Genomic DNA, 17,003 nt, shown 5'->3' with positions numbered 1-17,003 from the left:
TGAGAGATGTTTAAAATTGCAATTCTTCAGCCCTCAGGAGGGCCTTATCTGCTGGATGAGGACAGCTCTATTTCAGTTACTGTTGGGTTCGTTGTCATTCAGTCCTGAGAAAGCTGTAGTGAGCTTTTTGTAGTATTTTGGTGAGCTGCTTTAATCCACGAACCCCCAGGAAGGTTTTATAGCTTTTAATATGAAGCTGCCACGCTGCTCTTTGTTTATTCAGGTTGGTGGCTAGGATATGAGGTTTTAAGGTTTTATCATCAATCATCTCTGGTGTCAGGAGAAAGAACCAAAAGCAGAAGTTGCCAGAAAGAGGTAAGCTATGGTCAGTCACAGTAAGTTAGAATCAAGATGAGGCAAATATTCACACAATTATGACCTGGTCACACTGTAGCCACTCTTCTCTTTCAAAAAGCAATATCCTATGCACAACCAGGAGAAATGCAGCAGCTTCAGGATGATCAGATGTACTTCTGCCCATGTACTCACAACAGCCTGTAAAGCAGAGGCTATTCTGCCTCTCTGCTATGCTTTGCTATACAGCCACATCGCCCCGGTATCTTAGGCAGGTTGCTCAGAGCCAGCTCTCCCTTTTTCAAGAGGTCTACAATGCTGGGTTTGCCTTCCAGTGGCCCTGGGGCTCTAGATAGTGCAACATCCCCTTCTCAAACCATTGAAAAAACAAAAACACTGCAATCTTCTCCAGATCTCCCAATTGTAATTACTTGATTCAAACCAGAGGAGCATAAGGAAAATGCTAATGAAACAGTGAAGTATGCATTGCCAAAGCAAATGAGGGGACCAGAGATGAGTTGTTCAAGTTCCTTAAAAAGACTATCTTGTCTTGAAGGGCATGAAGTCAACATTTAGTGTATGTCAGGTAAGAATCGAAAGGCGGTTCACTTAACTCAGGTTTTGTGGGTTTTTACTATCTCAATTTCTGCCTGTTTGTAACATTTGTGAAGGACAATAATTCCACATGCCAGGAAATACTACGATAGTGACCAAAAGGCATAATTAGGATCATGTAATTATTATCAAATTTTCTCTGCATTTCAGGGGAGTAAGATGAGATAAGTTCTTTCCTGCCTCTCTCCAGTCCTTTCCTGCGTTATTCAAACAGTGTGGCTGAAAAAGCTGTCATAATGCTGTTTAAAAGAGAAGTCTCTTTAAAAACTTTATGCATCTGTTCAGCAGTACAAATCTCTGTGAGAAGACATGAAAGATGTGTTGTAATTAATCTGAAGACAGGTTAGGGTACCAGCAAGGTAAAAATAACTCCTTCAGCCTTAGGCAAACCATTTCATCTCACACTGAAGTCTCAGCCTTCTAAATGAGGATAATAATAATACTGCGTAGGTCAGCTTCATTCAGGTGACGTGAAGATGGCTGAAGTAATTTTCTGAAAGCAGTCTGAAGAGGCCAAGAGAAGGACAAATTACTACGATGCCATCCCAATTAAAAAACACACAAAAAGACAAACAACCCAGAGAATATCAAAGTAACAATTAATCGCAGCTTGGTTCTCTTCTCCCTAATTGCAGTGACTCCTCTGCTTCTCAGCACTCCCAAACCCTCAGTTAATAAAGCTCTAATCCCACAGAAGTGCTGAGAGCCTACATGGGCACCTTCCTCCATCAGCCCCATGGGGAGAGCTGGCCCAGCTCTATGGCCAAGGAACCAAATCCACCAAAACCTGCAGCTTCCTGAAGGTTCAGATCTCTCATGGTTCTCTTGTAAAAGAATAATTACAACTGGAAATCTTTTCAAACACTTTTTTCTGGTGAATAATCAAATTATGTATCATTTTATTGTTCAGTAAAGAACAAGGCCTCACCATTCATCCTTTCACAAAGCAGCCACATAAGAAAATCCGCTGCTTTTCTGTCTATGACCTCTCTTACTTCAGGCATGTGAACTGAGAAATGTCTGTCGAAATACAGTTCTTACAGGTTTAAAGAAATATTTTGCAATTTGATACAAATGTTCTCAAGTTCTTAAGGAAAGTAATGAATGCTATAAATTGCACAAACACAGCACGGCTGCGAATGGTAACTGAGTGTGATCAGCAGAGCCAGTTATTTTGCCAAGGGTACACAACACTGCTCTTTGCTGAGCAAAAACAGTGTTGGAGAACCTACTCTGCTCTGAACAGCCCCCCAAAAGCATAAATTAGTGGCACAGCTGTCCACTTTATTTGTTTTTAGCTGGTAAACCATTGGAGCATCCAAAATAGGTTTGCCTTGATGTGTTGCTGAGCTGCAGGGACCTCCTGTGAGCAGCTCAGTCAGCTCCTTCCAACCTGCACCCAAGAGGCCTTGCACTTTGCTGGTTTGTATTTCAATATCTTTCTTTTCTTACCCAAGATCTCCCACCTGGAAAATGCTCTGTTTGTAGTTAAGCAATACAAGTCCATATGATTCATAACTGCAGAGGAAGGGAAGTCAGGCAAAACTTTAAAAAAAAATCCAGTGGGCTGCATTATGGCAAGAATAGCATTCTTGGGATTACGCGAGTTGGAGAGGAATAAAAGCTTTCACTGTCAACACCATGGAACAACCAGGAATGCTGTGGCTAGAAAATTCACTCTGCTCTCTCAGCCACCCCCTCTTAAGGGCTCCTCTATTGTTTCAGTTGGGATTTGGAGGATCCTTGACCCGTCTTCCCCTCCTTCCCGATGACTCATCCAGATGCCAGCCTTGCTCCTGAGCAATGTTTGCTTCGGCCCCTGCCAGCACTGCTCCTTTGCAGTGGGGATGCTCCACTCCATGGGGCAAAGGGAGCCCAGCTGACAACGCTGACTTGCTGCATAAGAACAGAAAACTGAACCAGCCCAGGAATTAAAGCTGGGCCAAGGCTGAAGACACATGGTACTCATTTATGGCTCTGTCGAGGGCAGGGAATTTCTAATATGCTATCAAGATAATTAAGTCTGAAATAAAGCTGTAAGCATCTTTGACACCAGCATGGGAAAGTATTTATGTATCTCATACATTCCAGTATGTGTTACCTTCCACATGATCCCTTCCACTCTGGGGTGGATCAGCAAGTCAAAGGTTCAGGGTCTGCTACACAGAGGTGCCAAGCGCTCCCCAATGACAGCAAGGGCTGACAAAGCTCAGCAGCAGGCAGGATGAAGCTCAGCATTCTCACACTGTCTGTGTGAACAAACAAATCTTTGTAGATAATAATCAGCAGCTACTTTTAGTACCGCCATTTCCCCTCTGTCAAGAACAAGAATGGAACCAGCATCTCAACTGGAAAACAAGCTGCTAGATTTATGGTCAGAAAGAGTCCATGAACTTTGAGCACGGGTGGTAACCACGGCTCTCCATCCCTGATGTACTTTTAAAGACAGGATCAGTGCTGATTCAATTGCAAAGAAAATAATAATTTAAAATGTAGATGGTGATAAATATCTGCATAAAACTAGACTTATTTTCTGTCCTTTTTAGCTCCATCTAGGCACCTCATCTGAAAGAAATGAATAGGATAGCTCACTGACCATTGCTGTCACCCAGCTGGCTCCTCCATGCAGTGCCACTTCTCCTTTTGGTGTTCCCTGCATTAAACACCACGACAAAGACAAAGAGCTAGAAAACTGACATTTTTAAAACCTCTCCAATTCATGGATATACTAAGGTATACTTCTAATCTCGCTTGTTAAAAATTCTCTTCCTTCGATCAGTTGTCTGTTCCCTATTTTCTATTTCACTGCCTTTCTCCAACTGGCCACTTCATTTTGAAATTCATCCAGGCCTATGGAGTAGGTATACATTCGTGTATTTTCCAGTTGTGTCTGATGACCAAAGCTCATGTTTGATCACTGACTTCCATACAAACATCATCACTGCCTTCCCCTCTTTCCTCTGACAGGCTCACAGATGGTGAGATCCTTCTCTCCTGCAGTTTCTGCCGTATGGAGCCCCGGTAACTTTCAACTCCATTGATTTCCAGCTCCTTTCAAATCCCACCTGAAAATCTGCTTTCTTGTGCTTGAATCTCAGCTTCTTCCTCCTCCTGCTACTCTAAAATGTCATGTTTACAGTATAATTTACTATATTCTGTTTAATTCTGCATTCCTTTCATGATAGGTTGTTAAAATGCTGAAAGAACCCACTAACTATGACAAATGGAAGTTCTGATTTATTGTAACCATCTCAGTCTTAAATTTGGGGGCACTACTGATTAAAGAGTGCATCAGTGGAATTGCACATACAGTAGGTATGAGCCAAGATAAAAATGGTAGAATCTGGCTCCAAGTAATGACAGCACTAATTTTATCATGCCTCAGTCAACACTGCCATGCAGCCATAGGCACATCTATCTCCATGAAAGGTGTAAGGAAATATACATCAGTTTCCTTGGGACGGGGAAGAGGCTGCTTTGGAAGTGGAAGTTCTTGCAGTGTTTACCAAGGCCAGAGGGGAGGAAGTTCCACTGCTTCCATGTTCCACTCTTCTAGAACATATATCAAGCTTTGGCAAAGCTGTGAAAGCAGCCATGGTGGAACTGTAAAGGCAGACCCAGACAATGGAAGTAGGGGAATTTCTGTGAGTTCATCTGACTGCCTTTAAAACTCTGTGATATCTTTAAAACAAACCTGAAAATAAATATGGACAAAAAGCCCTGAACAAAAAGGGTATTACTCAGGTCTTCCAGCCTTCGTTGTGCTAAGAACCATTTGGGACACATACCCTGGATGTAGGCATATCTTGCTCATCGCTGTCTCACCGTTCCTTTACTCACAGCTCCCCAAATCTGCAGACAATAGCACAATTGCCATCAAAGATAAGGTGTGGCAAATGTTAGAAGTTCCCTGTGCTACACAGCAGCTGAAATTTCAAAATGATGCATCACAGCCTTCATCTGAGAACAAACAGATTTAGTTGGCATGGAAACAGTAAGTTAGGCTGAATGTGGTAAATATCCAGCAGTCATAAAAAGATGAGCAAGTCAGAATGATAAATATTAAAACTGAACACTTGCTGAATGCTTTTGAATCATAGCTCTTTTACGATGAACACTCCTGTTCTCATTGGAATGCAAGTGAAATCCACTTAACAAACTAAGCTGCTCTGTTCTACCCCAAATACTTCAACAACACTTTCATTCAGATAACTCCTTTCTCCCTTTTTAATAATCTATTTGAGAAAAAAAAAAAAAGAAAGTAAAGAGCTGGAAATCTGTATTGGCATTCTCCTTCAATTCCTCAGTAATGTTCATTAGTTGGACATCACTGATTTTGTGTCTTCAGAGAAGCTCTATCCTTTAAGGCTGTAATTGTGACTTGACTGTTTGGAGGCGCATTCCTATGGTTTGAGTACCTATCATGATGTTACCTTGATTGTTCATGAACATGAAAATCTTCGTTTCCCCCTGTATTATTTTCAATTAGAAATATCATACCCAATCCTGCCCTATAGACTGAGCAATGAATAGAATTCCAAATTGTTTCCTGTCAGAAATGTTGTTTTGTATTAGATCCACGCACAGGTCAGAGACAACCAACACTAAACACCGTGCAGTGCAGGAGTGTAATCTACACGGGATCAGTTCCCAGGTTTTCAGATTCCTGAGACAGAAGAAACTCCAGCATTGCTTTGCAAGGAAAAGGTTGGGTTGCACCCGCATTTCTTAGGAACCTTCTCAGTCTGCTTCCACTGCCGTGGCACAATGCACCATAAACCCACATACACACAGGTTATATGAAGGGTGAGTTACACGCCATTTACAGCTAGCTTGCCATGCTCCATGAATGCAATTCTGTATGTCTTGGGAAGTCAGAAATCTAATTCTTGAAAGACATTCAGCACTGCGACATGCAGAGAGGTGATAATACACAATGCTGAGACTGCAATCAGGCAGCAGTGTTACTGACCATGTGCACCACTGCCCTGGAAGGCCACGCTTAGCAGAGACAGGAGAGCCTCCATGGAGAAGATAAATGATTTAGTTTAATCCAAGTGGGAATTCCTGGGGGCTTACATATAAAAGTACTGGAAACATAACGTTATTTACACGACAGTTTATGTCACGAAGCTGACTCTGTCCCTCTGGATAATTATAGCAAAGGTTAACTCTGTGCAATCAGCAGAAAGTTCCTGGAATGAAGAGCTGAGCCCCGCGGACCTGTCAGTCACTGCTGAGTTCTAAGGACGTTGCACTGAAAGAAGGCAAACATGGAGAGCTGATACCACCCAACAAGCCATAACGAGAAACAGCTTTTTAGTTTTAATTAAAAGCGCAACAAAATGTTTTTTCATGTCTCATTCATTTGTTTGTTGTTGTTATAGAATCAAAACACAAGATTTTTCCTTTTAATGAAAAACAGAAGCTGTTTAACCCTCTCTCCTCCTTATTTATAGACATGTAAAAGCTTAGAAAAGTAGCCTTTGTGACAGTGCCAATGCAAATTTTGATGTTTGATGCAATTCTGGTTCAGACAATGTTTTGTAAAAGCAGCAAGCGAGTTCTGAGTTCATGCCTTATATCCTTCAGCTCCCCAGTCAGCTGACAAGTTGTTAGCTGCTGTTAATGCCTGATGAACAGGCTTACAGGTGGCCTGGGCACACCATTATAGTGGGAAATACATAAGAGAATCGTCATCACTGTGTTCAGGCCAGTGTTGTTCTGTGAGAGAGACAACCATGCACCAAATAACACATCTTCCTTCATTTCCAAGAGACTGAAGCCAAAATGCAGTGCTTGTAGGCCACTGCTTGATTGCACAAGTTCCCCCAGTGCCACGAGCACTTTTCAGTTAGGGATGCAACTGGCCCAGCAGCTGCTAGAATGGTTTGAGTTGGAAGGGACCCCTAAAGGCCATCTGGTCCAAATCCCTGCTGTGAGCAGCGACACCCACAGCTCCATCAGTGCTCAGAGCCCATCCAGCCTGACCTGAACGTGGTGGATACTGGTTGCTGATCACCATATAAAGTTTTGAAATGCTGCAAAACTGCATTTGCACCAGAGATCTGCAAAGCCTTTTCCAATTCAGATATCCACAGCCTCTGCATTTTCCTGAATACGTCAATCTGGTTTAAATGCAGATTGTAGGCTTTCTTGTTTCAGTACTACTCTGTAAATTACATACACTATTTTGCTTGAAGCACACTGCATCTCTGATTTCACTGGAAGTGTCTGCATTAATTTTAGCAGCATTAATCACGTGGAACTGTTTACAGACAACATGCTAGGACGATAGATGCATGAGATCAGCAGTAAAGATTACTTTTTATCTCAGTCATTGTCCAATTATAATTCTCTCAATACAAGCATCAAAACAAGGGGTTAGAATAGTCTCGGAGCCCTCTTATAGCAGTACAGTCACTTTAAAATAAATGCATCATTTAACAGCTTGGATAGTTGAAATACCAACCTGAAATAGAGAGCAAGAGGTAAGTATTTGCCTGTAGGGTTCAGACAGTTTAATTCCCTTTTATTAACAAAAACAGAAAAGAAAGCTAGCTGAAAATTTTGCAGGAAAATAAGTGCTTTTGCTTTGAAGCAAGATCTTGTCGTTCCCCATCGCAGCTCCCCCCCAGGGGCAGCCCCATACCTGCTCGTGGGTCTCCAGCTCCCTGCGCTGCAGCTTCTTCTCTGCAGCCCGTGCCTGGATGCGGGAACGCTCCGCTTCATCTTGTAGGGTCTGAAACAACACCAATGGGTGCAGAACATGTGAGAAACCCCCCAAAAAGCTCACAGGCAATGTGCTTTGACACTGGCTCATAGAAACATGGAATGGCTTAAGGACCTTAAATACCAACCAGTTCCCACCCCCCCCATGGCTTCGGGCACCTCCAGGGATGGGGCACCCACAGCTCTGAGCAGTGCCAGTGCTTCACCATCATCTATCATGCTATTTATACAACCTGTGCTTCCTGGGAACACTTCTGCAGTGCACCAATAACCTTTCCTTTCAACCTGAGCAACAACCCTCTCTGGAAATCTATGTCTGGAATTTGAGTGGAAATGCATTCCATGCTACTGCCATGGGACGCTCACTGAGACACGGGGCTCCCTTCTGCCCTGGGGTGAATTCAGCACGGGACCTACAGACACAGCATCAAAGGCAATAAATAAGAGGATATTACAATCGCCTCCCTTTACCACAACAATCCAGTCTTTATTTAGTTCAGGAATGATCACTTCTAAACCCCGCTCATAAAACGCATCGACAACTTTATTTTGTCATTATTGTTCCTCTTATATATTTATTTTTATTATGGCCGTCCCTAGGAGCCTTGATCTTTTTGTAATGTGCCTAACAAAGGAGAAGTCATGCCCCAAGGAGCTGATAGTCTGTGTTATTTCTAACAGATACACACCAAACAAACAATACCAAGTTTCAAAGATATTTTTTTTAAAGTTTCCTAGCCATTGTTGGACGTTTGAATACACACTTAACATTTACTTACACACTTACTAAAAGCTTAGTTATGTTGTCAGCTTGAATAAAGGCATTGTTAGCTGCAAGTGCTGACTTGAAGCAAAGCGCACAATGTGGATGTGAGATTGACATCGGCACAGAGGCAGCTGTGGCAGCAGAAAGGGAATACTTTGAGCTATCTTTTGTAGGGCAGAAAATCGGGGCAGAGCTGTCCGTCAGCTGAAAGGCGTGGGGCAGCCGGGACCGAGCAGGGCTGGCCCTGGGGACTGGCCATAGGGACACCGGGGTTTGGAGGAGCACCGGGAACTTGTTGCTGCAATGGAGACCAGTGTGACCCCACGTGTCCCGCAGAACACACGGCACACTGAGAGCTGCCTCCTCAACATGGGACATCCAGGAGTAAACCAGCATCGTTAACAGGACCGGGGGTACAAAGACTGAACAGCCAAACCCTTGCTCTTTTCCACAGCACTGAAACCCTGCGCTCCCAAATCATTTACAGGATAAAATTGCTACGGAGATAAGATAAGAGGAACTACTTACGATAGATCTTGCACATTGTTTTGAAGTGATGCCAGGCATTAACTTTAAAGTCTTATAGTTATAAGGCTGTTTGTTACATGTTCTAATGCCAAAAAATGTAACCAGACCCAAGCATGAACTTAAAATCTGCCCAGGGACTTTTATGCTATCATCACTTCTGAGAAATGCCAAAATCCAGTCTTGAACATGTATCTCAACTCAACTCTTGATACTCAACAAGTCTTGCAGTACCAGTAATTTGCATTATTATAATGAAACTTAACATGTGAACTGCAGGCTCATTATTTTCTTTTTGTACCTCTAATGTCGTAACTTAAAACACAAACAAGCTGACCTTGACGTGAAACCTACAAAGATCCAGGCAATGTGGAAATGCAACACAGAATGAGCAGGGCCTCGTATCAAAGATCACCAAAGGCCCAATCAACTTGATAATAGTCTTCCCATAACACCAAAGCGTCCAGGCATGACCAGCAGCTCTCAGGAACGCTCACGGAGCACATCTGGCCAAGCTACAAAGTACAACCTGCCTTCTGCTGCTTCCACGTGATCAGCTCATACAACCCAACAGCTTGGCAAGGTGAGGGCTGAGGATTCCCTCCTAGCGCTGAAAAGCAAGTTTGACTCTCACATGACTTTGAAGATTGAGGGATAGCACACACATACGAGTGCACATGCATGCTTTTGTCTCAGGGAATGAATTCCTATCATCCCATCACAAAAAACCTGAAGTATTGAATACAAAACGGGATCTGAAAGAGCTCCTGTAAAAGACAACAACCACGTTGTGGCAAAGAAGCAGCGCAGTGCTGTTCCACTCCCTAATTTCCCCATTTTTACTTTCTGCAACAGACAAACATACTCCACAGCACAAAATGAGCGGTTCCTTTAAATCTGTGGGTTTGTCATGCATCTTAAAGTAATTTAATTAGGGAAGTTCAGACGACACAGAGTTTTTCTTAAATCCACCTACTCTAGATAGCATTTGTCAGCATGGAGCACACATTTTGTTCCATTAAAAGGGCAGACAATGTATTAAACAAGCACAATTTAGAAATAAAGGTATTTTTTGTTTGTTTGTTTTTTAACCATAGCATATAAGGGTAACAAAGTATATTATTATCCATTCATCAACTGTCAAACCCGATATATTGTATGAGTTTGCAGGCTTTTCCAGTCACAACTGTCTGCTGGTATTGGGACTGCGTAAGAAAAGACTTGTGATGAACCACAAACAGCTTTACCATTTTTTGACTATCGTTGGTAAACTTCAGTGCTTTGCACACGGGCTCTGCTGCCACTCTCTTTGCAGAAAGTGGTTTTGTTTATGAAGGATGTCCTACAAGTAACGCTCATCTGGATATTTCAGCTCCCCTATCAGCACGAAGACAAAGAAAGCAAAACCAAAAGATCCGTATTTGATCAAAGCCACATGAAAAAAAAAGTAACATCAAAATCTCGTCGTTGCTGTAGATTCCTGCATGCGATGGTCTCTAAAGATAATAATTAGAACCAAGTAAGATTGCTGCCCATGATTGTAATTTGCTAGGAGGAGCCGTGATGGCTGTCATGAATAATGTGCCCTTTTGAAGATCACACTGAAAATTCTCTCTATTGTCAAAATGCTTCATAGGCAGTGGTCAGAGCCTGAATGCTGATAGCGGTTTCTGAAGCTATCCAGCACCATCACATCTTTTCTGCGTCTGACAGAGAAGTTTTCAGCACGCAGAATGCTCTAACAAACAGCAGAGGACTTACCCCAGGTGTACCAGAGAACATCTCTGTTGGAGAACGAAACAAAGGTTTGGTTTGGTTTCAAAACACACAGCTTCAAAGTGTCAGATTTTGCCCAAAGAAAAACAGTGCTTATGTTTAACAACTGTTGAGATGAAGAAAAAGGCACAGAAAAGAAGTGAAAATCGCTGGCCAATTTCTGAGGGTCACAGGCAGTTTTTCCCGAATGGAAAACAAAACCAAACTTATTAAGCTCAGTTTTTCCAAGGACAAAATGAATCCCCCTCTCTCAGCTTTGCTATGTTGACTTACATCACTGTTACAAAGACAGTTGGTTTTTTTTTCTTCAGTTAAACTGGCTTTCAAATGCTATGTAAACATGTTTGTTGTTGAAAGTCTACACCATACCTGACCTTGGAAGTGCTTTGTGTTGGCCTGAGAACAAAGAAATGAAATGTTTTGCTTTCCAGCCCAGATATCCTACACTTTGAAAAGCACTTAAAAATGTAAATGAGATAATCAGCTCTACTGCAACAATGTGGGTGAATTACAGCTGTATAAAAGGAACATTCATTTGATTTATTTATAAAAAAATGGAAAGGATCCTAAAATAAATTCATAATGGAAATGTTTTGATCACGCATGACTTTGAGTGACACGAGAAGGGTGGAAGAGTGATGGGTTTGAGAACATGCCACTGAAATACTGCCGTCAGACTTCAGGATCTCCAGTGGAGCTGGTGGTTGGGAGCAGGGCTGTCACAGCAGTCCACGACATGCTTGGCTACTGACTGATATGAAAGGAGCAGTGAACACCCAAGCTTCTTCTCCTGGAAGGCACTTGGTGGCTTGGTTATCACCAGCAAAATGGTGGGCAGACAGGGAGAAGCGGAGCTTGGCCTGCGCAGCTCCAGAGGTGCTGGGATGGTGCACTGGAGCACAGGGACTCAGCCCAGCTCTGGGCGCCAGATTGTGGCTGCAAAGGGCTTCTTTACAAACCCTAAACTTGTAAAGCACGTGGTTTTGACAGGGAGCCACAGAGACAAAGGGTGTGATGCCAGCATTACAAAACCCTTCTCAAGGCAGGAATACATTTTTGGCAATAGTTACAAGGCTTAATCTGAATCAACTAAAAGCTGGTAAGAGAAAGATTTCTACAGATCACATGAACAAGTATGAAATGGGAATATTCAAAGGATTTAGTCTTTAATGTCTGAAAACTGATTTGATTATCCTTTAATCACAGGATATCTTAGAAGTGTTGGATTCCCTGAAAGAAAACTCAGTTCTGGAAGACTTACATAAACAAAAATCACAGTGACGTGGAGTTACTCGGTATCAATCCTTACTGTGGAAGTGCTGCATTTACAAAAGCTGTGATATTCCTTTTCCTTTGGCCTAAATCATTCCTACATTTGGTGAGCTCTTGAGTGCCAGCAGGGCACCATTCCTGATCCCATCACCCTGTGATCACAGCGACAGTAGATTTCTCTCTCTGCTACTGAAGGCTGAATGAAGAAGAGGCACTTGGAAGGAAAATCTCCTAAAAATTGTTAAAAACCCAACGTATTTTCACTTTGAAACAAAACGTATCAGCAGTAAAGCACACGGCCATCAGGTTGCACCATGTAACAGCAGTCTCCTCCTGACACAGCACTGTCACTTACTGGCTCTAGCAGCAGCTCTGCACATGCAGATGTGCATCTGTATCAAGAAAAGACCTCAGTATTTAGCAAACCTTCTGCTAAAGGTAGTAATAGTTAACTTTTCATCTTCAAAGAATTTTTCAAACATTACTAAATTAATATAATTAGTTAATGAAAGATGCAGTAATAAAAGCTACCATAATTACCTACGGTAGATTTAATTATCTCCTAGCTAATGCCCACAGAAGGCTTCCACTTTAACGTCCTCAAAACATGTGCCAACAATAATTCTGAATACAAGGCCCCTCTTTAAGTGCCTTCTAAATTTAAATTACATCCATTGATGTGTTTTCTCTCCCCGATCATAAGAAGAAAACCTACCTCTGGAAGCATAAAGAAAACTCTGTGAATGGTAATAAAAAATAAAGCAAATTTTGTTTCAGAAGTATATGTGGAGGTGTTTTACAATTATGCTGTAGAAATGCTCAGTGTTGAGGACCTTTCTCTCTGCATGCAGCTGTAGGTATGGGCTGTCCGGGAAGAACGTTGTACCATGTGGCCTCCCAGCTTACAGTGTCAAACACTACCCTTATTTAAAGAAAGCAGGCCAAGTTCCCCACTGGAATTACTGTTAGGCATTTATTTTCTAACTCACATTCTCTATTCACATTTTTTAAAGTAATTGTTATTTCTCTTCAAAACACTTGATGGAGACCAGCAAGTATGTCTGCGCTTATTCCTGCTAAAGGTAAATACTGCAATGTATCTATGAAGATCACCAATGCTGCTCCACCAATCAGAGCAAAAAAGCGTACTTTTAAGAAGCAAAACACTGCTGTTGGAGCCAAATTGTTGGTGTATCATCAGTGCTTGCTGGTTCTCAGCAGAGTTTGGTGCACTGCTCCACACCTCGCCATGCTTGCTCCCCACGCTGCATTCCAGTGTGTTTGAAAATCTCTGTACTTGAGTCCTCTGAAGGTTTTGGTGGAAAGCAAGAGAAATCTGATGGGTTTAACCTAATACATATGTTTGCTGTTTGCATATGGAAAAATTCCTTTCTGGTGGGAACTTTTTCACTGTTGCTGCAACACACTATATATCCAAAAAGTCTCCTTTGATGTTGAACTATTGCTCCACTACTCATTATGCCACTGATTCAATATGAAAGGCAAAAATTCTGTGGTTTTTGTTAAAACAATAGCTTTGTTTTTGCAAACAAAGTTCTCCACAACCTATATGCAGGGAGCCAACATTGCTGCAACAGAAAAATAGAATCTATTATTTTGTACTGAAAATAGCTACAGCATTTAATAACTCAAATTATTTTTCCATCCTACAGGTAACATTACAATTGCTATTATGACTGTACTGAAAATTTATGCTTTATTGCTCCCCAGGAATAGAAATTAAAACACCATAAGCAATATTTGGACTTTCTTGAGCACACTCCTTCCAGTGACCTTGTAGCCTCCTACCATACGTTCAGCTTCATTAGGGTGAAGCTGCTAATAAGTGAATGGGAGAAGTGGGTGGAGAAGGGAGAAGTCCTGCAAAGACCGATTTGTCCACATCCTACCACGCAACAGAGCTGCAGACCTGGGAGCCTTCATGCCTGGTGTATGATGTCAACCACTAAACACCATTTCACGAACAGTGAACACGAATTACAACGTGGAATGAAAATGTAACTGTTAGCTCCTATTAAAAAGTGTCCCCAAAAGAGCTGGTTGCCCATTTTCTACTAATCGTTATGAGAGATAAAAAAAAAAGTTCCTTTGTTTGGGAATCAGGTACACGGTGCAATTTTCCAAGGCAAAGTCAGCAGCTCCCACTTGGAAGAATGTGAACTGCCATATACTGAAGAAATTTGGAAATGTGGCCCACTTTGCTGACATTTCAGAATGCGAGTGGAGATCTTGCAAAGCACAGCTGTAGGCTCTGCACATTTCGGCACGTCAAGCAGCCACTTCTAGTTTGTCTCCATTGCTTCTGAGCTTTGCCAGTAGGAGATGCCGTTGTGAAGTACAAGAAGTTCTTCCCTTGAGGTAGCGTGGGAAGAAAGAAAGGGGTTCAGGAAGGAAGAGAAAAATTTGGCTCCAGGAACAAAATTAAGCCTCTCCAGTAGCAGTGAAAAATTTTGCAAGTAGGTCACTTAACTACAAGAAGTGTCTATTCAAACATTTTTTCCCTGTGTGGTTGGGCCTAACGCTGCACTGCTTTAATTTTTCATGATCTGTTTGGAGGAGTTGACTGGCAGTGTATTTTAGACTTTGCCTGTTGAGCAGATCATTCACACAAGCTCCCGAGCAGTCCCTTAACACCCACCTAGATCTGGGAATTCTGGAGATTCCCAGAGTACTGTTAGTTCTGTCAATACATGGATTCTTTCCTCCTCTGTTCCTTTGAGACATTGGTGTGTTTTTGGCACCCCCTACACACTGACAGCACCAACAGAGCTATTTGGGGGCTTAAAATTAGGCAAGGACCAAAGCATTTTGCTGCGTCAGGACTTCACTGCATTGCACTATGAACAGAATTCATCTGAAATGCAAAGGATGTCATAGGGCACAGCAAGTCCAGCAAAGATAGCAGTTCAAGGAAAAGAGCAGGATGCACTGTAAAGTCCAGCATTGTGTTCCAAGGAGCCAGGGAAGGAATTGTTTTGGCTTTGCGTTGAGTGGCACAGGTGACAGGAGAGGGGACGGAGGAGGCTCAGAGAGCAGCAGTAAATGCTTTCATCTGCAGTTCTCTGTGAACCACTCTACCCAATGAGTCGTTGCCATGTGCAAGCATTGCTGTCTGTCCTCAGGTTGTTGCAGTGAAGTCACTAGGATAGTTGCCAGTTGGGGGCCTTTCCCACAGCATTTACCAGGAGCCCTCTGTTCCTTTGGTCCTTCCCTGCAACCCCTTGGATCCATGGCCATGGCATCTTTTCCCCTTTCCGCTCTCCGAGGTGCAGACAGAAACACCGACAGTTCACATACACTGATGGAACAAATCTTTTAAACCCAAAGATACCATGACATCCTAAGCATACGCTTATGAAGGAAAAGTTCAAAACTCCATTTTAAACCACTTATGAGGGGATTTACCAAGATTCTGCCTAATGTTCAGCTGACGCATTGTCAAAAAACATTCATCACAAACCTTTTGAAGTTTAGCTCCCCCCATCGTTATTAAAACCGGAACTGCAAAGTTTGTTATCAGCCTCAGAGCACACAGAAAATACTTCAGGTACTTTTCATGTCAACCTTTCAGTCTGATTTGGAGACTATTAACCAAAAGGAAGCGCTCTCAATCAGGTCACTGCCTGATGAACGGCAGAGCGGAGCAGGCAGAGCTGCACCTCGCTGAGCCCCCAGCAATTCTCATCTCATTTGCTTTTTATTAAAAACTCTGCAATACGAGGCAATGGCACAGAGGCCACGCACTGAGCAAGTTTCCTGGGAAGACCTGATGTCGGCTTCTGCATTTTCAGGCAACTCTTCGATTCTCTGATGGTGTGTCGTAAGAATGTCCAAAATGTCACATTGGTGGAGATGCTCCGCTAATGAAAAATTGCTATTGTGCATACAAACGGACAAGTAAAACATCTGGTTTTGCTGCTCGCTCCGTTCTTACCAACAGCTCCACAAAAACAAACATCAGGGGATCGAGCAGAATTTCCTGAACATCTGACTCCCAATAAAGCGTATTTATCAATCAGCAGCTGAACAGGGCAATCTCCTCCCCGCCGGGCGCTCCGTTCCCAACCCCGTTTATCACCAAACTGCCACTTTAAGTGAGTGTCCTGAAATGTTACACCTGGAGACACAACTGGGGTCCCAGCGGACCCCTGGTGTTCTACAAAGGTCTCCTTCCAAACACATTCCTTGTCCCCCATGCACAAAAACCTGCTAACATAAACACTGGTAACGGGCTTTGCAAAACATTCTGCTATGCTCTCTTAAAAAGAAAATATGAAAGGCTCGGTTATTTCCAATCAGCGGGCTAATCTGATTCCCGGCATGAACAAAAGAAAGCTATTCATGTTGTGCAATGAACTACCAGGCTGCCTGATACTGCTGGAATTCTCCCCGCTATGGAAAACTATACACATCCCCGTATATGCTCACACGCAGAAGAAAGCTAATAATGTCTTCACATCCTTCAAAGTAACCTTAATCAAAAATATTAACTCACCAAGCAAAGCGCTGCTTTGTGAACAGAGCAGGAGCCGGCCTGACGCCTGCACGCCTGCCCACCCCATGCAGGCAAGGTGGGAAAGGCAGCATCTTCTCAGATTATGTCTCTAATTCAAAAACTGGAAGTTTCTGACAAGGGAGGACATACCCTCGGAACCTTGGAAATTCCTTCATTCCAAGTCTTGAAAAGTTATTAATGACCTCCATCCCAGTTATACTTGCAACAAGACATGACAGTGCAATTGCTCACATTTAAATGTATGAGGGAAAACTGAGCATTTCTGAAGCTGGATGGTTTTTTTTAGTCTTGTTGAGATGAAGCTCATTTACTTAAAAAGAAAAAATGAAAAAGAACATCCTCTGCAGCTGGTCAAACAGATTACGAAACTCTAATCTCACCAGCCTGAGGAAAACAAAAACTGCTTTTCAAGTATTTATTTTACAGAGGGCTGACTTTATACTTTTAAAAGATGCATTAGTAGGACAGATCAGAACATCCCAGAAC

At 42.5% G+C, this 17,003-nt stretch overlaps 1 protein-coding gene across 1 annotated transcript in view; it reads right to left on the bottom strand.

Moving 5' to 3' along the window:
* CEP112 (centrosomal protein 112) overlaps positions 1-17,003 on the bottom strand; it is a gene marked incomplete at both ends in the record, with an annotated part of 145,394 nt that overhangs the window by 14,356 nt on the left and 114,035 nt on the right. The window contains one exon of the mRNA XM_079544254.1: positions 7,562-7,651. Within this exon, the coding sequence (XP_079400380.1) occupies positions 7,562-7,651 (90 nt within the window). The remainder of the gene's footprint in view (positions 1-7,561; positions 7,652-17,003) is intronic.

The sequence above is a fragment of the Tetrao urogallus genome, assembly GCF_951394365.1.
Source record: "Tetrao urogallus genome assembly, chromosome: 18".
NCBI classification, from domain to species: Eukaryota; Metazoa; Chordata; class Aves; order Galliformes; family Phasianidae; genus Tetrao; species Tetrao urogallus.
Note: the sequence above shows the minus strand (reverse complement) of the source record. Positions and strands in the feature narration are given on the sequence as shown.